General features: G+C 37.0%; 1 protein-coding gene across 8 annotated transcripts; it reads right to left on the bottom strand.

Moving 5' to 3' along the window:
* Window positions 1–1,366: 1,366 nt before the first annotated feature.
* Rab3-GEF (Rab3 GDP-GTP exchange factor) lies at window positions 1,367–27,703 on the bottom strand. 8 transcript variants are annotated; one of them, XM_089839151.1, is made up of 26 exons: window positions 27,516–27,703; window positions 22,488–23,243; window positions 22,079–22,376; window positions 21,825–21,983; window positions 20,976–21,107; window positions 20,793–20,906; window positions 20,085–20,715; window positions 19,282–19,392; window positions 18,929–19,106; window positions 18,250–18,668; window positions 17,451–17,990; window positions 16,060–16,164; window positions 14,947–15,061; window positions 14,640–14,823; window positions 13,788–14,000; window positions 13,461–13,545; window positions 13,177–13,275; window positions 12,468–12,722; window positions 12,373–12,395; window positions 11,451–11,939; window positions 10,719–10,991; window positions 10,561–10,633; window positions 8,675–8,781; window positions 5,294–5,366; window positions 4,084–4,130; window positions 1,367–3,150 (listed from the first exon to the last, which is right to left on the bottom strand). In XM_089839151.1, the coding sequence occupies exons 2-26, from the start codon at window positions 22,985–22,987 to the stop codon at window positions 3,013–3,015; spliced, it is 5,361 nt and encodes a 1,786-aa protein (XP_089695277.1). In that variant the 5' UTR covers window positions 22,988–23,243; window positions 27,516–27,703; the 3' UTR covers window positions 1,367–3,012. The 8 variants fall into 8 exon arrangements, 6 of the variants coding, with proteins under 6 accessions (XP_089695277.1, XP_089695273.1, XP_089695275.1 ...); XM_089839147.1 differs by having other exon boundaries at window positions 12,373–12,722; XM_089839149.1 differs by having other exon boundaries at window positions 12,373–12,722; window positions 16,099–16,164.
* Between the last annotated feature and the right edge of the window lie 72 nt (window positions 27,704–27,775).

Raw genomic sequence — 27,775 nt, 5'->3', positions numbered from 1 at the left:
CGAACCATAAAATCCCTACATCGGCTATAGACTAATGGCACCCCATGTTATTTCCCCATAGAGCTTAATACAGTCGAAGGCAGAGGGCTGCCATTACTCTACAGTTTCCCAGGGTCACCAGAGGGTTATAAAAGTTTGCAGCTAGGGGCTAACAGATCAAAGTCCAAAAACACTCTTTTTACCGTGGGAACTCGATATTTTAAAAGGCGCAGAAATCAAAAGCAAAAGTAACGCTATAGACCATTTCATTCCGTTAATTACTTCCAGAGAAACCAACACAAAGCGGGGAAGGCGGCCATCTTAGGTTATTTCCAAGAGGTAACGCCAGGTGGAGATCCCGAGTTCACTACTATACGCTGTAGGCTAGCCCAGTCGCGCTGCCTCTAGCGGTGGTTCTTGGTACGAGGGAAATAACCAAAGGCGGCGGACCCGCCCCTCTGGTCTTTGCTCCTCTTCTGGATTTAATGAAATAGTCTATTACCAACAGTTGTTTGTTTTATTTTATTTGGAAATGCTTTGGGGTTAGAGTCGTGAAGCACCCCATGTGTAAAGTACAACCCCCCCCCCATGTCATGATTTATTATCAACTATTGTGAAATCAAAGGAAAAAGCTTTTACCGCCCGTTTCTCGTTAAAATTTGATTAACACTGTCAGAAGTTTATTATACGAAGTAAACCTATCAAAGGAGGATTTGCCTGTATTCTGACTTACGACTTTTTACCCTGAATATAAATAGTATTGTTGGACTTACGACGTTTTACTATGTGTACAGCCATGGAGAAATCTACTATTTAACTTACGTCGTTTTACCCCAGAAGGAGAGAATTCAGCTTGAAAAGATGTTAGGGTAATCATGATTCAATATAACTATACATAATTAGGGGTTTTTTCTAAATAGGCTTAATGACCAAGGGTCAACCTTCAAGAACTCCACAAACACGACAACAACAAACCATTTCTAATAAACCTTCCCCAGGTGTTAATTACTTAAATCAAAGATACAATTTGGCAAATTGTATCTTTGATTTAAATACATAAATAATAAACAAACCACTTTCTTTCAAAATATACCTCTTAGCTAAAATTATTAGGAATTTAAAAATAATTAGGAAAAATCAAAAATAAGGAAATACATAGTATAAAACCCATCTTAAAAAAAATATCTAAAAATTTAATCGATTAGAACACTTGGAAAAGCGAATAGAACCTCTAGGAATTTATCGATTAGAATAACCAGGAAAATCGACCTAGAATCTCTAGAAATTTAATCCATTAAAACATTTGGAGTATCGGCTTGAATCGCTTCTGAAATAGAATAAAATTATTAGTAATATAATTAACAATTAATATTTGATTGCAATGCAATTGCTTAATCCAACATATATTTATTGCAATTTTTGCTAACAATGAAACAGCCTTTTTCGGTTTAATAATTATATTAATTACCATTCATTATTATTTTTTTCAACGTAACAAGGCACAAGGGTTAATCTATGAAAAACTCCTATGTGTATTGTTCTTTTTTTTTTTTAAGTTTTTAAGTTTTTCCTAAATCTCATAAATTTGTCTAAATACATTGGCCCTAGTGTGAAATTTTGGTTCGTCTACATAGAGAGAAATCATGACTCGCCACTAGATTCACGACTGAACTCTTCCTGGATTATTATTATTATTTTTTTTTTTTGCTCGATGAAATTAATGACTCATGGAAAATAAAGTCCTTGAATTGTTAAACATATTTGAATAAGTCTCAATTTCAGCTTTAAAACGACACCGAGAACGTCGAAATCGGATGAAAACCAAGAAAGCTACGCATTTTTCAAAGATTTTTCCGTGAAATATTTTCCATGAAAAAAGTGTAACTTTGTTAATTTCCATCCGATTTTCACGTTACAAGCATCATTTAAAAGCCCTAATCAACGACTATCCAAATACGTTAAAATATTTTACATTAATATCAACTAATTAAAGTAATTAATCAAGGTGTGTTTTATCACATGAACACATGGCTGCTGCATAGTAATTCGTAAATAAACTGTACCGTACCTGTTTTAATTTTGTTGTAATGGTTTTTTCCCAATTAAACTTAACCCATTAATTAATCGAATTAATTTGGTTCTTGTAGAGTACATATTTACAACGAACGAACATTTCTATTTTTGTTTCTGTTTAGACTCTGTTTAATTTTAATGTTATATTAAATTTGCATGATTGAATGCCAGGTGTCCCAAAATGGACCGGCCAGATATAGTTCCATGATTTTAAAAAGGCAAAAATCTATGTTTAATTCATAGAAAGCGTTTTTTTTTCCTCGAGTTTTTTTACGTTAATTTTAAAAACGTTAAATTTATATTTATATGTATTTATTTATTTAATATATAATATCATATATTCCAAAGCTCTCAAAAATCTCCGACTACACCAAATTAAAAAATTAATTTTCAATTAAAAAAAATTAAATATATATTTTTTCTAAAAAGTAAAAATTAATTTTTCTAAAAAGTAAAAATTAATTATTTCTCCTTCTAAAAAAACCTAGCTTTCTTCCTATTATGCTGCGAATAATTAAATCCCAACCATTAATTAAAACCAATATTAATCTAAATTACTAATTTTAAGTTAATTTAATTTTGTACTATGCGTAATTAACGTAAAAATTAAAAATTAATATATTTTTTTTTGAGCCTTGTTTTTATTTTTATATTTAATAAAAATATTAATTTGGGCTTAATTATTTTTTTTATTTAACTATTATATTTAAAATATTTAAATATGATATTATTTTGTATTTAAAAAATCCTGATTGACTTACTTTTTAATTATGATTAAGAGAGATTTTGAAAAACGGTATAAGAACGACGAAGATTGTTATTTATTAATTTATAAAAAATGTTTCTTTTAACCAAGAGGAATTTGTTTTATTTAGTTTTTAGAAAAACAAAAATGTAAAAAAAGAAGAAAAGAAATGATAAAAGAAAGACTAGAAACTGAAAAAGTAAGGTCCACTAATGTCACCTCTTACATGGAATATTCCTTAAATTTTGGTGACTAGAGGAAGAAATTGTCGCGGCATCGCGACGTTTTTTCTGTTCAGAGCCTGCGGCTATATAACTAAAAACACACAAAACTGCATAGCATATCTGGTCGGCCTAACAATTCCACAATGACGTCACAAAGAATAAGAAAAGAAATTTTCAAAGAATTATTTCAACCATAAGTTTACAATGATAAGTAAATATAAGTAACGTAACAATAAGTATGATATCCGCTTAGTTAAATACCAACTTGTTAAGATATGTTCCATGAGTATGACACTACCAGGGATAGATTTAATTTTAGAAGTAGGAATGGAGTCTAACGGTTAGTATTTACTGCAGTTATTCCGACTCATAGACCACCCAGTATAGAGCCCCTCCCTCCAACACGTCGTAACGAAAAGTTTAAATTATCTTATTGGCTCACTTAAACTACGTTTTGATGACGTTGCTGACGGGGGCGGCGAAAAATACGTAATTCTTTTTTACCTCTGTCGCTATGACCCGCCTCTTCTTTCTTTAAATTATCCTATTGGCTCGCTTAAACTACGTTTTGATGACGTTGCTGACGGGGGCGGCGAAAAATACGTAATTCCTTTTTACCTCTGTCGCTATGACGCTCCCGCCTCTTATTTCATACCCCCCTGTCCCGTGGAAGGGGGTCCGGGACTTTGTCGCGCGCCCACATTACTCTGTTCTCCATTCCTACTTATAAAATTAAATCTATCCCTGATATGACACTACCTATACAAGTTCGTAATGCTAGAGACTTACAGCTCGAGCTAGTTCTAGCAGAAAGACAAGTGAGACTCGGTTAATTAATTTTGCAGTCCATCTAGGTCCTATTTAGTCTGTACTAAGCCCCAATTTGACAGCAGCACCTCACCAGGCGTCGCTTTACCTCGAATCTATGACCTACCTCACTTACTTCATGACAAGCTACAGTTTGTAACCAGTGACAAACTTATGGAACATGAGTTTATGATCATACTTACTGAATGTTACGTTACTTAATGGTTTAGGGTTTTAAGTAGGAATGAAACTAACCATTTGGGACCGGTATTTTCTTTGAATTATGTGTCTTGATTTTGGGTCTAAACGGATATTAAAAGAAATTGCGTGTTTAACATTTCGTTGAGAAATTAGAATGCAAAAAATTATTGGCGCAAAATACAGTTCGACGATACAAGTATACACACACACACAAGTAGATTTTTTGGACGACCAAGATAGCGGCTGAAACATTTGAGTTAAAACATGCTTTTTTTACGATTTAGAACACAGAAATAAGACGCCTCACCAAAGCAAAAACGACAAAATGAGTGACACAAATGGGCATTAAACTGCCCGTGACAATTGCTATAAGACCATGGTTCAGATACCGCCACTTACTTCCTAGCAATTCTCACGTTTTATAACTGAAAAATTACCCAACCAATATGAAATTTCTTCTCTAAAATTTTTAAAATTCTCCTGACAAGTACTTTTTAAAATTCCCCTGACAAGTACTTTTTAAAATTCCCCTGACAAGTACTTTTTAAAATTCCCCTGACAAGTACTTTTTAAAATTCCCCTGACAAGTAATTTTTAAAATTCCCCTGACAAGTAATTTTTAAAATTCCCCTGACAAGTACTTTTTAAAATTCCCCTGACAAGTACTTTTTAAAATTCCCCTGACAAGTACTATTTAAAATTCCCGTGACAAGTACTTTTTAAAATTCCCGTGACAAGTACTTTTTAAAATTCCCGTGACAAGTACTTTTTAAAATTCCCCTGACAAGTATCTTTTAAAATTTCCCTGACAAGTATTTTTTAAAATTTCCCTGACAAGTATTTTTTAAAATTCCCCTGACAAGTAATTTTTAAAATTCCCCTGACAATTTTTTTTTTAAATTCCCCTGACAATTTTTTTTAAAATTCCCCTGACAAGTATTTTTTGAAATTCCCCTGACAATTTTTTTTTAAAATTCCCCTGACAAGTATTTTTTTAAAATTCCCCTGACAAGTATTTTTTTGAAATTCCCCTGAAAAGTATTTTTTAAAATTCCCCTGACGAGTATTCTTTTAACACCATTTTGTAAAATTCCCAAGACAACAGTAATTTAAAATTCCCCAGACACCCATTTTTAAAATTCCCTGATTTTTCCAGTAACACAGAGATTCTTAAGCATTCATTGTAACATTAAGTACACATAAAAAGAAAAAAAAACAAACAGGACATATTAAAAAAAATTAATTGCGATTAAAATTAACTTACTGCACTCTTCCAGTACAAAAATGCCTCCTTTTTGAGTGAAACACTTTCGAATATTTTCCAGCCTTACAAAGAACTGAAAAACAAAAATCGTTTCTATGTGAAATTAATTAATCACGGAGAAAAAATTAATTAGAAGAATTAAAAAGAAGCGAGCAAATAATTAAGAAATAATAATAATAATAATAAAAATATTAAATAAACGCTTCCATAAATTAATTTCAAACGTTAATTAAATTAAATTAAAAATATTTACTAAATTTATGGAAACGTCTATTAAATATTAATAAATAAAAATAATTAAATAAACAATCGAGCTAAGCCTAGATATATATCGAGATAAAAAATGTTTTCAGGCACATACGTGGTTTTTGGGCTAAAATTATAGGCAGTTGCAAAAACTACGTAAATACTACATGCTTAATTAAGAAACCCCAAATAACTAAATTAAAAATAGTGCAGATGAAGTTAGAGAAAGCTAATTGGTGCAAACTCCTAATTATATTAAAAAAAAAATTAAACAAAAAATTATATATAAAAAAATTAAAAAAATTCTCTGGTTACAAGCATTTTTTATAAAGTGGATTAATTTTTTTTTTGGTCTAAATTTTTAATAATATTAATATTAATTCTTTTAATTAATTTTTGGTCCAAAAACTTAAGTGACTGTGCAAGTATATAATCTTTGGAGATGGTCTATATTAGTACAACACTACGGTAGAAAAAGGAATTAAAAAAAAAATAAATAAATAAATAAATAGCATGCTACTAATTACTAAGTATTAATTGCTAAGCCGATTTACTAAATTTTGTGGTTTAAAAAAAATTATAACATATCAAGCAAGGATATTTTTATTTACAAAACCCCCCCAGGTATGGGGGAAAAGGGGGTAGAAGAAACCAAACAAAAAAAATATCACAAACAGCGTTAATTAATACTTTTTTCTAATTAATCTACAGTGCGATTAAATTAAAAAAAATAAAAATAAATTATTTCAGTTTATTTATTTTAAATATTAATTTAGTTACAATCTTAGAAAGGATCTTTATTAAAATTATCCCCTTAATATTTTACACGTCCCTTCCAAGTGTGCAACTAATTTAAAATAATAAATATTTTTTTTTTTTACAAAATTAATATTTAAAAAATAAATAAATAAATAATAAATATTTATAAATATATATAGTAAGAGTAGTATAATTTCTGCCTAAATTAAAATTAAATATTATGAATTTTCTTTCAGTACCTCAAAATCCTTTTATTTTTGGAAACCCAACAATCCACCGTAAGGCACGAATGAAAGATTAATTAAAAAAAAAAAATCCGGTTTTTATCGGCCCCGAAAATTTTTGATTTAAGCAATTAGAAGGGGTAGAGCTTTTTGGCTTGAACAAAATAAACGAAAAATATATAGAAGGAGAACAGATAGAAAAGAGAGAGAGAGAGAAACAGAGACAGAAGGACCATCTCAAAAGACTCCATCATTAAATTAATAAATTTATTTATTTTTTAATTCGTTTTAAATTCGGTTTTTTTTTTCTTTTTTTTTATTTAAAAATTTTTAATTTATAATTTTGGTTCCGAAAAAAAAATAAAATAAAATTAATTTTGATTTAAAATAATTAAAATAAATAAAAAAAATAAGAAATAGCCACGAACACGATATTTAAAGAAAAAAGGTTTTTAAAAAAACGTGATATATACAAATTTATCTGATTATAAAAAAGTGAATTAAAAAAATATATATTTTTGAGAAAAAAAATTGAAGTAAAAAAAGTGACTGTTTTATTAATTGTTAATTGGCGTTTCCCTTCCACCCATGGGGTACTTAAAATTAATGAATGAATTAATTAAGTAAAAAACCCCATTTATAATATAAATTAATGGCCGCTTATTCATGCATGCAAGATATTTAAAAGGGGTTAAGAAGTGCGTGCTATAGACAAAAATATTTCACAATGGAATTCAATGATATATATATATTTAATAATAATAATAATAATAATAATAATAAAGCTTGGGGGAAAAAATACAGGGTGTTCCGTAAAGGAAAGGTGGTAGGACCGAAGTTCAGTGGGAAATCAATTTTGAGTCGAAAATGTAATTTCTATGACACAAGTTATGAACATTTTACGGATGACCCCTTAAATTTTAGTAAAGAATTGAAAGAAAAGTGGTAATTTAACTAAGGGGTCATCCATAAAACACTCCTTCGTAGAAATTAAATTTTCGATTCAAAATAGTCTATAGAACCCCACCGTACATGGTCCAACCACCATGATCTCTTTTTGGTACACCCTGTACATTATTATTTAACTAAAATCTAACTAAGCCTAAAGTAAAAACTAACCCCCTCCCCATCCTCTAAGAAATAAATAAATACATGAAAACCCAAAGCCAATTTATTTATTTTTTCAAGTAAATGTCCGATATTAATTAAATTAAATTAAATTAATTATGTAATTAATTATTTCTAAGTTGCTTTTGAGAAGGTCCACCTGTAAACTATATTTGTATAAGCAACGTAGTAACAGTAAGTATGATACGCGCTTTCCATCGCGATTAATGTCTTAAGAACAATTAACTCAAATTGTGGTGTTTACATCTATTGGCTCTACCAAGAAGTGATATCTAGTTTATTAGGAAGAAGGTATAAGATGCCTAAGTATTCGCGCACCATAGTCCCAGTCCCCCTTTCAAAATACAAGGGGGGACGTTAAAGGAGGCCGGGCTATTTCGCTGCCTCTCCTCAGTCGGAAAATACGTAATTTTATTCGTCATTCGCGTCGCGCTAACGTGTGTTTTCAAGAACCAATGATATACTGGTTGAAATTTAGAGGCGGCGGGGATTAACTCCGGACAGGCTACGTTTGGACTGGAGATAAAGCTGGAAATGTGGCGAATTCATAACTTCTCCCTAATAAACTAGATATCACTTCTTGGCTCAACTTGCCCCTCCAGGAGTCACTTAACTTTAATTTGACCTAACCATACTTAGGTAATAAGCGCATTTCATACTTAAATGTTATTTACGTTACTTAACTACTAATTACTTAACGAAAATCGGCCTTACTTCGTGTACATAAAAATATCACCACCAACAAAGTTCAACACATTTACTAAATAAAAATACAAAGCGGTTTATTTGGAACTAATCTAATTGACCTGAAGAACCCACACACCCCCGAAATTTCAACATGACCGTAGGGGTTTTTTTTAGATTGCAAAATGAGGCCGGGGGTCATTTGGGGGTCAACACCACCCACCCCTCCCTCCCCCGAGCGTAGAAATATATTGAGAGAAAGATAAAGATATATCAAAAAAGATTTATATATATAAATATATAAAAAAAAATGAAAATATTTGGTGATATTGTTTCTTACCTTGCTATTGGCAAAAAGTAGGCCGACACCTTCCATGCAAACCTGTAGTAAACCACCTTCACCCGAGCGCATGTCCTGCACGGGGAATTCGCCCCCCAATTCTGCCCCTGCACGCGCAGTGTGACAATAACGGTAACTTCATGCAGACTGCTTTCTTTTTTAACACCCCCTCCCCCTTAACACCCCCTCCTCTTCACCAGATCCTTAAATGCCCCAACCAATCAACCAGCATCCAGAGATTCTTGAAAAATGGGCATTTTGAAGGTAACTACAATTAAGGAAAAGGTCATCATGACCTTGAAGACTAATGGCGTTTCATCTCGGGAGTGTTAGCTACAGGGATACTGTCTTTACGACCTTGAAGAATAAAGGTCAGCTACTAATAGCTATAAGGATACTGTCATCCTGACCTTGAAGACTGAAGGTGAGCTCTGGACAGTTGGCTACAGTGAAATTGTCATCATGACCTTCAATAACTACAAAGAAACTTTCAACTGTCATCTTGACTTTGAATAACTACACTGAAACTGTCATCATGACCTTGAAGACTAAAGGTCAACTCGGGACAGTTAGCTACAACGTAACTGTCATCATGACCTTGAAGACTAAAGGTCGACTCGGGACAGTTAGCTACAACGTAACTGTCATCATGACCTTGAAGACTAAAGGTCGACTCGGGACAGTTAGCTACAATGTAACTGTCATCATGACCTTGAAGACTAAACGTCGACTCGGGAGAGTTAGCTACAACGTAACTGTCATCATGACCTTGAAGACTAAACGTCGACTCGGGAGAGTTAGCTACAACGTAACTGTCATCATGACCTTGAAGACTAAACGTCGACTCGGGACAGTTAGCTACAACGTAACTGTCATCATGACCTTGAAGACTAAAGGTCGACTCGGGACAGTTAGCTACAACGTAACTGTCATCATGACCTTGAAGACTAAAGGTCGACTCGGGACAGTTAGCTACAACGTAACTGTCATCATGACCTTGAAGACTAAAGGTCGACTCGGGACAGTTAGCTACAACGTAACTGTCATCATGACCTTGAAGACTAAAGGTCGACTCGGGACAGTTAGCTACAACGTAACTGTCATCATGACCTTGAAGACTAAAGGTCGACTCGGGACAGTTAGCTACAACGTAACTGTCATCATGACCTTGAAGACTAAAGGTCGACTCGGGACAGTTAGCTACAACGTAACTGTCATCATGACCTTGAAGACTAAAGGTCGACTCGGGACAGTTAGCTACAACGTAACTGTCATCATGACCTTGAAGACTAAAGGTCGACTCGGGACTGTTTGCTACAACGTAACTGTCATCATGACCTTGAAGACTAAAGGTCAACTCGGGACAGTTAGCTACAACGTAACTGTCATCATGACCTTGAAGACTCGGGAGACTTAGCTACAACGTAACTGTCATCATGACCTTGAAGACTAAAGGTCAACTAGGGACTGTTTGCTACAATGTATAACCTTGAAGATCGTCGCGAGTAAGTACACATTTTTAGTTCTATTGTTTTCAAAAAAATTGGTACTAAGACGGTTCAAGTGCCTTAGAAAATCATTAAGGGAACTGTTTATTAATTTTCAAGAATCTCTACCGGTATTGGAGTTTTATGAATTTTCCCTCTGGGAATAAGTTACGTTAAAATTGGTGTTTGTGTTAAAAATCCCTACGAAATACTGCTCTCCTTCCAAAGAAAAATTTTTAAAAACAGATATCTATCATCGTAGTAAAACGAGCACGATATTTTCCCTAATTACCACGATTACAAATAGAATTAAATTTAATTTAATTGAACTCGTTTAACTACGGATGAGGTATGACTGTCATAAGTGGGGGGATGTAAATAAAGAAAATTTTGTTTTACCGGGCATGGCGCCGTTTCCCCGGGAAGAGGCGCGTTCCATGGCTTCTTTGATGCAATAATAAAGCTCCTTGCACTGGAAACACCCAAATTATAACGCTAATTAATAACTAATAATTAAATTAAACTAAATAAATAAATATTAATTTTGGTTCAATTACCTTCCTGGTGTAGTATTTGTGTAGCTGCGTTTGTCCTCCATTCCGTCTCCAAAGGCAGAGGACTTTGTTCTTGGGGCTGTAGGTCATGTTGACGAGTCTCTCGTACCACCAGCGTTCCACGATGGTCCCGTTGACGCTTCTCAGGATGATGCCGTCATCCCGCACTTCCATGAAGAGCATATCCCCCGTCGCGTCAACTCCCGCGTGAACCGTGAACGACTGACGATGCATTTGACGACTGCCCAATGGCTTCAAATCGATGTCATTACCGCGCTAAACGATAGATCACAACAAAAGTAGGCTTAACGATGGACCAATTCAAAAACTAGGCTTAATGACGGACCAATTCCAAAACTAGGCTTAAAGTCGGGCAAATTCCAAAACTAGGCTTAAAGACGGACGAATTCAAAACTAGGCTTAAAGACGGGCGAATTCCAAAACTAGGCTTAACGATGGACGAATTCAAAAACTAGGCTTAACGACGGACGAATTCAAAAACTAGGCTTAACGATGGACGAATTCAAAATCTAGGCTTAACGATGGACGAATTCAAAATCTAGGCTTAACGATGGACCAATTCAAAAACTAGGCTTAACGACGGACGAATTCAAAATCTAGGCTTAACGACGGACGAATTCAAAATCTAGGCTTAACGATGGACGAATTCAAAATCTAGGCTTAACGATGGACGAATTCAAAACTATGGGCTTATATTAAATAGGTTAGACTTACCAAATTATTAATTTGATCGAGTAATTCGTTGACTTCAGCGCTGAAGACCAAACTGATGTGGCATTTACCGAGCAGACGTCTGACCTTCCTCTTCAACTCGATGGAATTACAATTGGTCATGACCATGAAGGCGACCATATTGTAGAGCATGGTGGATAAGAGTCGATCTTCGTCGTGTTCCAAGCGTTTCTTATCGGCGGCCGATAGCGAGTTGTATCTTTCCATCATTTCGCCGGGGCCTTGGTCCATTCCCACCATGTCCCGTTCTTGACCAACGGCGTCGAAGAAGGCGTCTTCCCAGAACTGCATCTGATCCCACAAAGTTGACCTCTCTTTCCCCACTAAGCCTTGGAACAAGTAAACGCGTCCGGGGTCGATGCTGGGATTGGCTGTGTTGATCATATTTCCACCGTGGTATCGGTAACCGGTACTTAGACTGCTTTTGCTACTCCAAATACTCGGAGTCCGTTTTTGACGCGTCGTTAAAAACTGTCACGAAATTGAACATTAAAATTAATTTAATTAAAAAATTTGACATTAAAACTAAATTAATCGCGTCAAAATTGGACCATAAAAAGATAAAACAGTGACGAACAAAATTATTAAAAACGCTGGTAACTTTGTTAATTACGGACCGATTTTGACCTTATTTGGCTTAAACTAAAGGCCAAATTAATTTCTATTTAATTAACTTAAAAAGTTTGACTTTAAAACGAAATTAACCGCGTTAAAATTGGACCATAAAAAAAGATAAAACTGTGACGAACAAAATGATTAAAAACTCTGGTAACTTTGTTAATTACGGACCGATTTTGACCTTATTTGGCTTAAATTAAAGGCCGAATTAATTTCTATATAACGACAATCTCATAATTTATAGAAAAGCGAAGGGGTCAAAGGTGAAAGGAGGTTTGGTACTCACGGTAGCGGCTTCAATTTCGCTGTCTGAAACGGTAGATCTGAATGAGTTATAAGTGGGTCTATTTGGGCGATAATAAGCTGGATTGGTGGTCATACTTCCAGAATCACTGGCATTACAACTTGGCACCATGACGTCGGAGCCTTGACTTATTGCCGTGCCCGGATCGGACACTTCCGACTCGACGCTGGTAATCCGCGAGAACAAAATATTCCTCTTGGCGTTTATAATGGATCGCAACATATCACCGGACTCGTCTTGCTCAGAACTTTCCGGCGAAGGGGTGACGTTCACCGACATATTATGACTTCCCAAGTGAGACTCGACTAATCGATGAGGGCTAGATTCTTGACCTATACAAGACCAATCCCCAATTATACTAAACAGACGCCTACAGTTATCAATCAAACCCCACGAAGTTGACTTAACAAAAAAATAAATATACATTCCAACTTCCGCCGCTTACATTCAACTACTTTTTAATTAAAAACGTTTCCAAAAAAACTAATTACGTTTCCAAATTTACTAATTACAAAATTGCAATATTAGAAGGATTCAAAATTAAGCGTTAATCCTTCTAAGAGTGCAATTTTGTCCCACCAAATCTACTGCAAAATAAATAATTTTTGGCATTCTATTTTTTTTTTTTGGCAAATCATGCACGAATCAACCAATCAGCAACGTGGCATTCAAACGACGTTTTCTACCCGGCCTTTTTGAGCAAATTAAATGCGTTTCTATTTTTTTGTAAACGAATTGCCTAAAAGTTCTACGCAAATGAATGATTTGGTGCCTGAATGTAGCTACCTGACTGCGTCTGCGCTGGAAGAGCGCTTTCTCCTATTGGAGGAAAATCGGCAGCGATAAAGGCCGAAGGGCTGCAGATGGGACTGCTTCCCAAAGAACCTGGACATTTTCGAACGCTAACTTATTTTTACTTACAAAACTTATTTTAATCCTTTTCCGAATATTATAAATCTATACTAACGGATCTCTATTCTTAATAGAGAGATTAAGCTAACCATCGCTTACTTAAACTCTCTAATATTTAATATAGGCTTAAAAAGGTTTAGAAAAATGTTGGTACGAACCTGGAGGATGAGTACCTCCATCGTGGCCGTGATTGGGTTCCAAATTCTTGTAGATATTTTCGGAACTTCCAAATGGGCTACTCCCCTACAACGATACCAATTCTTTGATTAATTAATAATATTAGAAGGGGATAAAAATTAATCCTCAAGCGCATGCGCCTTGGCAAATAGTTAAGTGCTAATAGACTCAGTAATAATGAGGGAACTATTTATCGCGTTTGTGATTCGGTTTAGTAACCTTGAACACTCCAAATGTTAAGGGATGATGGGAAGAATCATGTTACAATTTCCCAGTTTTGTGGTACACTTCTCTCGATTTATTCGTACCTGAGATAGGGAGGCGGTGGTACTGGGTCCGCCAGTGCCCAAATGGTCATCTCCGACCAGCTCTCTGGCCCAGTAATGAGTATGGGCGATCTCCAGTATTTGTAAGGCGCTGGCCATTCCACCCAAACCAAAATTGGCGTACGAAACTTCCAAGCCGGCTATCACTGCGAGGAGCATACGTAACATGCCCTTCCAAACGGCTTTAGATATGCACTGTCAATCGAATGAATATAAGGCGGCCCGGTAAGTCAAACTTTGAAAGGTCAAAACTCGGGTCATTTACAAGCCACGCGAAAGTGCTTCGAGGATATGATAGATAAAATTGTCCTCTATTTAATGGCACTAAATATTTTGGCCCACAAAAACCAGAGCTAGAGAAATTAAGGTATATATAAAGCCATTGGGGGTCAACTTTGAGACGTCATAACTATGGCTAAAGTATGTCAAAATTTGAAAGGTCAGAACTCGGGTCATTTACAAGCCACGGGAAAATGCTTCGAGGATATGATAGATAACATTGTCTACTATTTAATGGTACTTAGCATTTCGGCCTACAAAAATCAGAGCTAGACTAATTAAAGTTTAAACCAAAAGCCATTTTTAGACTTTTGGGGGTCAACTTTGAGAGGTCACAACTATTACAATTTCAGAAGTAACGTAAAATCCTTCCAGGGTATGATAGACAAAATCATTTTCTATCCAACGATACTAATTATTTTAGCCTAACTCAATCAGGGCAAAAGAAAATAAGAAATACTTGTGAACCCGTACAATTAATTACCAATCATGGATATGTGGTCTAATTTGAAATTAAAAATAATAATAATAAAAAAAATAGTCCAAAACACTTACGACATCTTCGATATGATCGTCAGGTCCAACTTTCTTATCCAGCGTCTTATTCAATCTGGAAACGACTAAATTCCGATAACTTTCGTCTTCCATCAACTTCCGGACGCGACTTAATTTCAACCAACCGAGACCTTCCCCTTCCAAAACGTTATTGATAACTTCTTTAAGAAAAGTTTGATTTTCGCTGCGTACAAATAAACAACCACAACCCCAACATTAAATTTAAATTAAACCCCCGATTTAATTAATTAATTTTAATTAGCCTTTAAATGTGTTAATAAATCTAAAAGGCAATTAGTATTTCTACCTATGAGAGGTATTTCGCGCTTCCATCGTTTGCAATCTTTGTTGTTCTTGTTGTTTCTTTTGTTGGTTAGTGCTATGTTTAATAAGCGAGGTTTTTTCAACCAACCCTTTCCTACCTGTTAGTAATTAAAATGAAAAAAAAAAACCAAGTCCGAGAAACAAACCGTTAGTAAAAAATGACCAAATTAATTAACATTAAGACGTGGACGAAAAATATAAGAAAAAAAACATAATTATGTCGTGCAGTTTTCAATTAATCAGCTCAGCCAATGCGTGGTTTGAAATTAATTATTAATCTAGCCCCTAAACATTTAAATCTCAATAAAATTTAATTGATTAACTAAAGGTCCTGTCAGACGATACAACTTTTAGATGAGTCAACTTGAGTTGAGTGAAGTAGTTGGGTCGTGTAAACCGAATTTGGTTGAACAAGTTGAATCACAAAATTATAAATAGAGCTACGTCAGTTATGACGTCAGTGCATAGGGTTTACTTAGCTTTGGCAGTGCGGGTGGTCATATTTGGTACCACTTTGGTTCTATAGAGTGCTGTCAGAAGCGCCGGTGTGACGTCACCCATACTGTTTTCCCATAAAGAAAAAACGGTAACTGTCAAGGCTGCCCATTGCTAAAAGCAGACTCGTGACGTTTAACCTTGGATCTGACCGTCACAACTGACAGCACTCTATGGGCAAATAGCATGGATGACGTCACACTAGCTCTATTGATCACTGAGAAATTTTTGCTTATAGAACGTTTTGACCCATCTAGTTGAGTCAAAAGTTGTATTGTTTGAAAAGGTCTTTAGTAGGCGTACCAAACCATGCGAATTAGCACCTTTGTTTTATAGACAGACAGACAGACAAAGAGGCAGATACAATAGACGGGAAAAGGTCTATTGTTTCCGATTTACGAAAGGAATTAGAGTGATTTGTGAGATTTTGGAAATCTTAAGAGAGATTTTTAAAGAAAGGATAGAGAATTGGAAACATTGTTTTTTTTTTTTTTTGAAAAAATTGGACGGTGCTTTTAAGTATTTTCGATAGTATAGTTTTAGAAGAGAAGAAATACGAATTTGTTTCCGATATAAAATATTTGTTATAAATCTCACAGACCTCTTAAAGGCATAGCGTGGATTAGATGGTTGAATCTACCTTTTGGGAATGGACCAAAAGGTTGGGTTCGCTCCTTAGTTTTTGCGTTGGCCGCAGTCTTGTTACCTGATACGAAAAATTATCATGGTACGTTTCAAGTACAATTCTTTAATTTAACTAATCATGGCCACAGACCACAATGCGTAGCTCGAAACAGCATTGTAAGGACATTCCCGCGCAAGTAACATCATCACAGGGATAAGTAATCGTTTAAGACGAAGACAATTACAAGTACACCATAACAATACAACTTCCCCTAATAACCAACTAACCCGGGTCCCTTATTCAGGGTTGCCATAAAAATTTAAAATAAATCATTTTCAGGGTCATCAAATTTGTATACGTGACCTTTAAACCCGTTATTTAATTAATTAAATTTAACCTAATTAATTAAATTTAACCTAATTAATTAAATTTAACCTAATTAATTAAATTTAACCCAATTAATTAAATTTAACCCAATTAATTAAATTTAACCCAATTAATTAAATTTAACAAAATTAATTAAATTTAACCTAATTAATTAAATTTAACCTAATTAATTAAATTTAACAAAATTAATTAAATTTAACAAAATTAATTAAATTTAACCTAATTAATTAAATTTAACCTAATTAATTAAATTTAACCTAATTAATTAAATTTAACCTAATTAATTAAATTTAACCTAATTAATTAAATTTAACCTAATTAATTAAATTTAACCTAATTAATTAAATTTAACCTAATTAATTAAATTTAACCTAATTAATTAAATTTAACCTAATTAATTAAATTTAACCTAATTAATTAAATTTAACCTAATTAATTAAATTTAACCTAATTAATTAAATTTAACCTAATTAATTAAATTTAACCTAATTAATTAAAGTTAACCTAATTAATTAAATTTAACCTAATTAATTAAAGTTAACCTAATTAATTAAATTTAACCTAATTAATTAAATTTAACCTAAGTATTTAAATTTAACCTAATTAATTAAATTTAACCTAATTAATTAAATTTAACCTAATTAATTAAATTTAACCTAAGTATTTAAATTTAACCTAATTAATTAAATTTAACCTAATTAATTTTCAAAAGCTAGTTGTCAATGTTAAGAGGGATATTTGTTAATAATACTACTGGGTTATAAACAAGTCAACTCTTAATTAACCCTCGCTGTTCAATGTTGATTGCAATTAAGAGTAAGCCCAAAAAATATTTAATATTAAAATCAAAGCCCTTTTTTGTTTTTGGGGCTAATTTTAATTTCCTTGACCCATGACGTGCAACCCTGAATTAATTATTTTAACTAACCGAAGCCTTAATTTAATAAATAAATAAATAGTTAAAGGAATAAATAACTTACCGAAGAGACCGGATATCATGCTTGTTGTTTGGGCCGCGAAGCCATTCAATTCAGAACTCATACTAGAAATAATTGAACCAGGACTGGAGACGCCGGTTTGTTGGCTACCTCCACTTCCGCCAATATTGCCCGTGTTTGAATTATGAGGTGGCGTCCGTTCCTTGGTACCTTGAGGAACCATTCCATCCATTTGACCAGGGCCATGATGTCCCGATTGTTGAGAATCGGAAGTGGTGGTGGAATTGGAACCCCGTCGATCCCTCAAGGGTAAAGAAGGTAGATTCTTCAAGATGGTCTTACGTCCGGCTTCGCGCGCCGGTTTGGTGACTTCCATGGCGGTACGGCTGGCTTCGACGGCTACATGTCGCGCTTCCCTGGCCATAGAACCCATACTTTCCAATAGTGAAGATTGGCTGCTTTGTTGCGTCAAAGTGGCGCCCCCGAGGGAACCAGCTCGACTCAAAACGCTGCTGATGCTAATCGTACGTGTGGGAGTAGGTACGGGTGTGCCCGAGGCCGTCGAAGCGGATCCAGTAGACCCTAAGAAATCACGCACCACCGAAAAACTAAGTTTTATGCGTCATATCCCCTCAAACTTTGTCGCCCAAAAGCTTGACATACAGGAGTGAGCCCGACCCAAATATTTATGTCCCAACGCGCTCATATCTTTAAACAACCCTGGAGTTCCGTGAGATTAATTTTAGAATGACCTTGATATTCTAGAACGCTAAGGAACCCATCGATGTTCGTGCACCCAACTGACCAAAGCATTTTTCCAAAAAAGGGTTTATTTATTTACCTTTGTCCAAAGAATGCTCGGAGGAGAGAACGGAGCCGGCGGATCGAAACTTTTGGAAGACTGACCCGATGGATGAAGGGGATGAACGGGGGGAACCCCCCGCGGTGGCGTGGAGGGCGCTGTGGGCGGCAGCCACTCCGGGATGTTGCTCCCGATCGGGAGTATGCTCGTGGTCACTACTATAACTCTCAGCCGGACTACGTCCTTGCAAAGGTGGCAAGGGGGAAGCCAGGACAGAGCGAATGGTCGAGGGCGTCAAGGTAGCCGTGTCCGCGTCCTGACTGCTGAACGTATCAATGTCGGCATCTCCTTGCTCCTGGGACTCCGAGCGAAAGGCCAAAGGTTGGAAACTCGTCGTTTCCGCTTGACCCGCCGCTCGTGCCAAATCGCCTTCAGGATCGCAGTTAAACGACGGACTGCTATAATACAAATAACAGTGGACCAAGTTAGGCCTAAGGCGCTGGACACCCACCAAGCTATAACTCTAGGAACCAAGTTAGGCCTAAGGCGCTGGACACCCACCAAGCTATAACTCTAGGAACCAAGTTAGGCCTAAGGCGCTGGACACCCACCAGGCTATAACTCTAGGAACCAAGTTAGGCCTAATTAAGACGCTGGACACCCACCATTCCCACCAAGTTATAACTCTAGGACCAACTAAAGTGGTTCAAGTAGTTACCTGGATCTCGAGGACTGGGAAGAAGACGTTGAGACTGATCCGGGAACGGAGAAGGCGGAATCGCTGCCACCGACTCCATCTGGCCCGGAAGCGGACAACTGCAAGGTATTGGGAGGGGCGTAAACCGATTTGTGATCGAACAGCGTCTGGTTACGAGTAGCAGCATCCGCTCCAGTTCCTAAGCCATTAATAAGAAGGAAAAAGAAACGCTAATTAATTAGTTTAGGGATAAAAGAAGATTGGGGTTATAAATTGCCACGCCATTCACAGCAATCAACGTCAGCGAAATGGTTAAGTCAATTAAAGGAATTAAGATTGTTAATAGAAGAAGCAGCCAATAAGCGAAATCGCACCTTTAATCTCACCGATTATATCACTGTTGACCAAATCACTGACAAAATCACTCAAAGAAGAATAAGAGGAACTGGTACTGCCCGCTCCATCGCTGTCCGACCCACTCTCTTCTAAAAAAACACATAAACCACAAAAAACATTCTTCCTTTAACTTAATTTCGGTTTCGTTATATTGAACTTTAATATTTTTAAAGTCATTAGGGAAAGCCTGCATTCAGGGTGAAGTAATCTCATGTTATTTCTTTGGGCGCCTGTAAAAGTGTGTATGCTTACAATACACCCGTGTTCTAGGGTGAAGTCACCCACCAGGGGCCATGTTAATTCTATGGGAGGTTCTCGTGGGATAAGCCTACATTCAGGGTGAAAGAGAGCCACGTTATTTCTATGGGCCCCTGTAAAAGTGTGTATGCTTACAATACACCCGTGTTCTAGGGTGAAGTCACCCAACAGGCGCCATGTTAATTCTACGGGACGGTTTTGAGGGTAAAGCCTACATTCAGGGTGAAAGAGAGCCATGCTATTTCTATGAGCCCCTGTAAAAGTGTGTAAGCTTACAATACACCCGTGTTCTAGGGTGAAGTCACCCAACAGGCGCCATGTTAAATCTACGGGAAGGTGTTGTGGGGAAAGCCTACATTCAGGGTAAACGAGAGCCATGTTATTTCTATGAGCCCCTTTAAAAGTGTGTATGCTTACAATACACCCGTGTTTAGGGTGAGGTCAGCCATATTGGGTTGTGTTAATTTATGGGAAATATTTTCATAATAATTGAATGGAAGTCTGAAAAATTGTAATTATTTACCGGAGGATATTTCGTCTCCTTGGGAGGTGGTTGCCAAAGCGTTGGCCAATGAACTATGTTCGTTCCATACTTTAAAGAAAATGGGATCAAGTTGATGGCTAAACCACTTGGCCTTATCACCGACGACTGTCGGGTCGAAGACGCCCGTTTGGACTCGCAGGAAAGCGACATTGGTGGGACACAAGGACCATTCGGCGAAAAATTCGACGGCTTGCGTCCGGACGAACTTACTAAGGAAATGGGAAACGCGAGGTCGCGACTGCAGAAAACTGTTGACTTGAAACGCTATGACAGGTCGAGGGTATAGCCGAAGAGTCCGGGTATGTTCCATGAAATTACCCAGCATGCTCGGCGAATTAAAGAACCTGACCATGGCTACCCGAGTGGCAACGTCTACAGAATCCACGTCGTTTCCGTAAATCAAAGGGTTGAAGCCCGTGGAGGCGGCCATTAAATTGGGTTCGGGCGGAGCCACCGCTTCAACCGTTGACGTCTCAATCCGGTCCAAATTTTTAATGGGTTGAGGACTCATACTCATAGAAGTTAACGCCTGTTTCAAATGATTCATCAAGACCATACTCTCCGGATCACTCAAAACCGGAAGCTCTTCCGCCGCGCTCGGTTTCGTTATCTTTTAATTAAATTCAAACAACATCGAACTTATAAAGTCAACCAATGTCAACGGAATTGACCTTGAAATAGACGCACCTTATTGGAATCTAAATCTACCAGCCAGACGTCATCCGGCAACTGAAACCATTTCTTAAATAATAGAAAACTCGCGGGAACACCGATAATGTAAGGCGTTGGCGCCAAAAGCAGCTAAACAACGTTTAATCGGTTAATTTAATCGAACAAGTATCGAAAAGCTAATCTATAGTCGATAATTACTTGTTCGGCGGAGTTCATACATGTAGGCAAAAGAGGGATAACTGGGAACATGTATTCTAAAGGGTAGATCATCGTCACGAACGCCATGACGCTCATGGAAAGGGCGTTGTAATCGCGAGATTGTAACAACAACTAATTAATCAAGATTAAAAAAACAATTACAATACATCCGTTTATTCTTTAACCTATTTCTTTCGACCAATTTAAAAATTTATGGTTTACTAGCTGTTACTGGCGGCGTCGCTCGCGTGTAATAAGAACTTTCAACAAAATGATGCAAAGAATGGGTAGATTTTACTGATGACTAATATTTTTGTAGCACCCTTGAAGCGAAGGCACTCGGCGTTGCCCGTCAGCCCGTCGGGATGCATTTTTTATTACTTTTCACGCGGGCATTATTCCATAAAGAAGGGATTTTAGTTTTTGGCCGCCATTTAAAAAGATGGCAGCAAATTGAACCCGAAAGACCATTCAGCCCGTCAATAGGTTAAAGGAAGCCCGTGTACTAAATATCTGTGAAATCGGTTGAAACGCGCGAACTTAGTTGCATAGAGAAGATTCATTTTACATTTCTGGGCGCCATTTTTTAAGATGGCGGCGTATTGGGGGGAAATCTTTCTTAGTACGCGTCTACTACTTATGAGTAACGTTCCTGCAAATTTTCAGCCTTCTAGGGCAAGCGGTTTGGGCTGGGCGTTGATTATCAGTCAGTCTGTCAGTCAGTCAGGACTTTGATTTATATAGATATAGATAACCCAAACCATCTTGTAAAAAAAAAAAACAAAAATACTAAGGCCTATTCCTGTTTTTAAATTGGTCTATTTTTACTTGGATCGATAAATATTTTACCTTATGTTCGAGTAAAATACAGGTTAAGACTTTCATGCACGTATCTACTCCTAATAGTTCTAGCGGTAAATGCAAGGGGAAATCAACCAGAGAAAATCGCGTGTGATCCGGAAGTGCGAACGTCAAAGGTGGTTGTAATTCCCGCATTAACACTTCCACCTTTATAAGAATAATAACAAATCCCCCAAAAAATACTTTAGAGACGTTCCCCGCCTATGAGAATTTAACGAAATGTAACCGGGCGGGGTACGTACCTCGACTCTGGTTTTACCAGGAACTGGTACGGGTGCGCTGAGGAGTCGCAGTATCCACGTTTCGATCTCTTTGACGTCGTGTAAAAGAGCGGGAGGCGTGTTCTCGGTCACTTTTCCCAAGAGAACTGACCATACACTCTCCCTGTTTTGATTGGCGTTGCTCCCCAAGCGTCTCCTGTCATTGGCCGCTTCTACCAAGCGCCGCAAGATGTAAAGACATTCGCGAATCGTCGAAAAGAAAGGATGGTGACTGATGATGCAAAATGACGTCAAAGAGTGACTCTTCACTCTCTGGTGCCTGAAAACATAATTACCCCCGGATTTTTACCAAACAGTTGTCCCTGACACGTTTCTATCCCGAGTACATCGAGTACTTCCCGCGGGAAACATGAATTAATTCGGGTTGTACCTGTGAGGTCTCGGGGAAGGTGGTCCCGACTCGTTATCAGAGTCCCTGTTGGTTCCAGTGGCGGCGGCGGCGGACAAGTACTGAGAGGCCGCGTTGGTACTGTCCGTATCAGAATCTCCCGTTTTCTTTCGCGATAATAAAGGATGTCCGTCGTTGGACTTCTTTTGCCTCAAACTCTGTCTGGCGCGTTTATCAATAGGCCGGTAAAAGTTAACGCAAATACCGAAGCGAGTTCTACTGGTGTCCTTCTCGGTTAACGCGAAGACGAAGGAATTGGACTCTCTCAAACTGATCCTCTTGGGTCCGGCGCTGACGCACCCTTCCGGTTGGCAAAAGAAGACAACGTCGGGAGGCAAAGGAAAATCTTTATGGTCGTCGGCCGGATATCGGCGCAACATTTCGGGGTTTTGGATGGCATTTCTACTATGTTGTCTGGCCCCGACTAAGACCAAATAGTCCAATAACCGAGGACAAAAGTATTTTTTAGTCTGTTCAGACATACTGACTGTCTATCGTTAATATACACGACATTGTTTATAAAAAAAAAGACGCGATTTCGGTTCGTAGCCAAATCGTTAAATCATGCCGAACCGGATATCCTGGCATACACTATCTGTGGATTAAACGAGGCGATTCCATGACCGTCACGGAGCATGTACCGAATAACGCCTTTACTACGTAAAACGCCACACGTGACACCGTGACCTCCTTTATTGCCTCCATCATTTTATTCTCTTTCTTTTCTATAGTAATGACCTGAAAATTATTTCCGTATTAAATTAGAGATCAGAGTATCATAACCCACCAATAGCAATCAAACTAAAACTTTAACTATTTAGAAAAATACAATGTCTTTTACAGCATGGACCTATGACTGTAACATTTGACCTTGAATAGTTACATTAAAACCGAGAGAACCTAGACCTTCCATAGAGTAACTGCACCAAGCATCATAATTCTCTCGTTTAAAGGGATGTACAATGCGGTATGCAGGGGCGGAGCCAATAGAGTAATACTGAGAGGGGAGGAGCTACGGAGACGTGACGTCAATATTGGTAGTCTAAATTGCATGGCCTGAGCTGACGACTTCCAACATGGTCGCCAAAACCGAGGGCTGCGTTCAGTAACCGGCATCAAAAACATCGATGACTAAAAGATGACATCGATGTCTTACTGAACGGTTTTTCGCGTCTTTGGGCGTGATGTCATGATGCTCATCGGATGCCCATCAGAAAAATCAGCTGTGAGAAGAGGTTTTTTTGATGAGCATCGGATTCATGACGTAAATTTCGTCATTTTGTGCCGCGACCAATCTCCACCAATTTTAAATAATGAAGAATTCACAAATATTATCCTTATGGATAAAAACACTAAAAAGCAATATATTATTTTGGTAAAAAAATGGATTCTGACAGAATTTTGATATAATTTATAAATTGAAGTACAATATCTTTGTAAATAGTTCGGATTTATTATTTAAGCCTCTGCCGTAACGTTATCATAATATCGTCGCCATTAAGAAAAGCATCGATTACACAAAATTGTGCCGTTCAACAACTGCAACGTCATCATGACGTCAAAAGAACACCGATTTCATTTTCCCAAACATCGATGTTTTTCCTGATGAGTGTTACTGAACGCAGCCGAGGTAAGAGATAGGAGGGTGTGACGTCACGAGAAAGTTGGTAGTAGCCGACTATACCAAGCCTACATTCCATGAAATAGAGCTGTACTGGGCATGCGTGAATTTCGTAGCATTATCAGTGCATTGCAATTTCTGTTTAATCTATCAGGGGAGTCGTTTCACGCTTAAAGTCACGTGGCATTCCATAGTAACTACTTCAGGAAATAGTAACACTACTACTTCAAAATAGAGTTCGTGACCCTCCCCGCCCCCTTAGATAACGGATTGTGCATCCCTTTACAGTGATTCAAAAATAGACTTAAGTTGAACCAACAAGATTAACACGAAATTGAAAGAAAAAAACCAATCATCCACGTTTGCCTTGCCTATCACGTAACCAATCTACTTAAGCTGACGTAATAAAAACTAAAAGAAAACTTAATTAAAAATAAAATGATTAAGCGCAAAAAGAAAACGAAAATAAACGATATTTCTATATCAGACTACGTAACATCTTTTCTTATACACAATAATCCACTTTGCGTCGAAGTCAGAACTCCATAGGGGTTAAAGTTGGAGCAGCGGGGAGGTTAACCAACTTAACCCTCTTGTAGGTCAAACCAGGCTAGCATAAAAGCGGGCATAAGAGCCCAAAGTGACAAGACCAGCCCCCTCCACCTTGAGAAAATCATATTTAGAGAGAGAGAGAGAGAGGGAGGGAGAGAGAGAGAGAGGGAGGGAGAGAGAGAGAGAGGGAGGGGGAGAGAGAGAGGGAGGGGGAGAGAGAGAGGGAGGGGGAGAGAGAGAGCGAGAGAGAGAGAAAGAGAGATGCTCAGTTCGAAGCGACCCCTGGAAGCCATCTGAACAAGAATATTTACTTAGGGGGGGGGGTAAAATTTCAAAGGACAAAGCTACGCGGAGTTACGCAACACAATCGTATTCAAGAGAAAAAAAATTCTACTAAAGAATGGATCCAAGTTAGAATAAAAAATAAAGAAGGATGGAATCTGATGGGGATAAAAAGCAAAAGAGAGGTCGCACACTTAGACGAGCTCTGTAGAGAAAACCACGAAATCTTATGGGGGTTTTACAGTTAATGTTATACCCCTCGGCAAAAAAAAATAAAAGTCACTTTGACCGGGAAAACGTATTTACGCAACGTTTTGGCGGGAAAGTTGCGACGGGTCCCTAAAGACCTAAAGTTATTTAAATTATTAAATTAAACGGCCGCATTTAGGATTTTTAGGAAAAGTAAATAAAACTATATAAGAAAACTAAGACTTTAACTCAACAAGGGAAATGCATAGTTCTTCCATTAACAAGGCTAGGATTATATAGGGTGTTCTAAAATGGGTACCTGTAATTATCAATTTCCAGTAACTAATTAGTTAATTAACATTAATTTCGGTTTGTTATATTGATTTATTAAATTTATTTAAAGTCATTGGGGAAAGCCCGCATTCAGGGTGAAATAAGCCCATGTTATTTCTATGGGCCCCTGTAAAAATGTTTATCTTTACAAGTCCCATCACGGTTTTGGATCACCCTGTATTTAAAGGGTCATCTTCCCTTCAAGAAATAATGAGATGGAATAGAGCGCCTTTTTATCCTACTATAAAATTCTTTTATAGAACTATAGCCCTTTAGAGGCTTGCTAACCCATAAGAAAAAGAAAAAAGCGAATATTTAATATTATTTTTGCTGTTCTCCAAGGCACACAAAGATTATGACTTTCTCTTTAGGTTTATAGTCTTTTAGCGCTTTGCTAGCCGGTAGAAAAAAATACTGGTTTTTAACAAAATATTTATGGTTTTCCAAGGCGCTCAAATACTAGGTTCTTTTTCTTTAAAGGCTGAGAAAATCAGGCTGGCAGGTCAGAGAAGATGATTGCTTCTATTTCAGGCTTTTCTTTCACCAAACCCACACAAGACTTCTTTTTATTATCCTTAAAACGTCATTGGGGGAAATCCCCCAACACACACGAGCTCTCTCTTGTCAAGTTGTGGGAGGGAAACACTATTTCAGGGGAATTCCCATAAAGTCTTTACGGTCAAGATTTAACCCCCCCCCCAACCCCCACACGTTTAGAGGGGAAAATAAAACCGAGGCCTCGGCTATTTTTATTCCCAAGGGGTCAAGCTGATTAACACCAACTTTGAAACGTCATAACACGCGTTTAACGATATTTACAGGGAAATCCCTTTGGGGTTTGATAGCCCTAATTGTCCTCTACCGAATAATACTAAATACTTATGAGTAGCTCAAACGGGGCCCAAGAAAAACATCTTTGAATAAAAATAGGTATTATTTTCATAATGGTCAACGCCCAAAAATAAATTCAACTTTGAATCGTAATAACTTAAGTTCAATAATATTTCCATGAAAATCCCTTTAAAGTATGATAGTCCTAATTTTTTTCTATCAAATGATATTAAATACTTCAGCCTAGCTCAATCAGGACCCAAGTTAACCAGCTTTGAATGAAAATTGGTTATTCTTAAATAGGGGACGCCCGCAAAGTTCAATTTTGAAACGTTATAACTTTAGCTCAAGGATATTTCAAAGAAAATTCATCGATTCTATAATAGCACTAATTGCTCCCTATCCAATTATACCGAAAACTCGATACTAGCCCAATCAGGGCTCGAGTAAGTAAGGTTTAAATGCATATAAGTATGTTCATTTTAACTTTCTAGCTATTTTTGGCCAAACATTAAATTCATTATTATTCCTAAACTAAAGCGAATGGGGGCGTTAGCCTTAATAATGGAAGCTAATGTAGCCACCAGTCTAGAATATAAATTATTTCACGTCATTTAAAAATCGATATTTGCGTAAAGTTCCCCGAAATTCGCTCCTAATTTGATTAATATAAACATTACTACGGTTAATTATAGTATGGGAAATTTAAATAATAACTGAATTTCTACGGGAGTAAATACCGCAAAAGGGTACTTTCTAATGGGAGGTGCCAACATTTTTCAATCCATTAAACACTAAGGTCAAAGGGGTAAACCAACATTTCGGGGACATGAGGCCCATGTTAATCCTACGAGCCCCTGTAGAAATGTTTTACCTAGCAGTACACGCGTGCTCAGGGGTGAAACAATCAAAGATCCAGCCGCGGGCAAATAAGTTTATACCGAACTTACACGCAATGTTTTAATTAGTACCCGCAACAAGCAATTATAAAATTGCTTCATTTATAATTACGTAAATAAACCCTAAAACGTCGTTCCTAGTTCAAATAAACGCTACGAATGCAGCGAAGTTCACTGCGCCTTATCTACAATCTACAACGGTAGCCAATATTTCATACGTGTATCCTTGCCAGGCAAGGCCTAGGAGTGTTCTACAAGCCCTAAAACTTACTACACACTCCAATGAAAAACAATTTTACTTACCTATTTATTTGGACGATTGCTTGGTTTTCGTTGAACGTAACTTATGGCGACGCGATTTAATTACTATTTACCGGTTACAGAACGCGTTTATTTACAAAAATACTCGTAATTATTTCCGTTATTTAGGGTTAGGCCCGGCCGCGTGATGTTAAGAGTTTAGCGGCTGCTGTGGCAATGGCTCAGCTGCGGCGATAGCGGGAAAGCGAATCGCGGAGCGGAAGCGGGAAAACAAAGAGCACCAGCTACCGGTAGTAGACGTT

This window comes from Phalangium opilio, unplaced genomic scaffold (assembly GCF_054372755.1).
Source record: "Phalangium opilio isolate 3A_F unplaced genomic scaffold, DU_Popi_V2 ptg000048l_1, whole genome shotgun sequence".
NCBI lineage: Eukaryota > Metazoa > Arthropoda > Arachnida > Opiliones > Phalangiidae > Phalangium > Phalangium opilio.
This window is presented reverse-complemented; position numbering and strand designations above follow the sequence as displayed.

What these genes read in the sequence shown, in the direction of transcription:
- Rab3-GEF (XM_089839147.1), bottom strand. Translation starts at nt 22,987, where the DNA reads ATGTCTGAACAGACTAAAAAATACTTTTGTCCTCGGTTATTGGACTAT. An exon ending in CTGGTAAAACCAGAGTCGAG is followed by an intron (nt 21,984 to 22,078) that starts GTACGTACCCCG and finishes ATTCTTATAAAG; the next exon opens with GTGGAAGTGTTAATGCGGGA. An exon ending in CATGATATCCGGTCTCTTCG is followed by an intron (nt 16,165 to 17,450) that starts GTAAGTTATTTA and finishes TTTTCGTATCAG; the next exon opens with GTAACAAGACTGCGGCCAAC.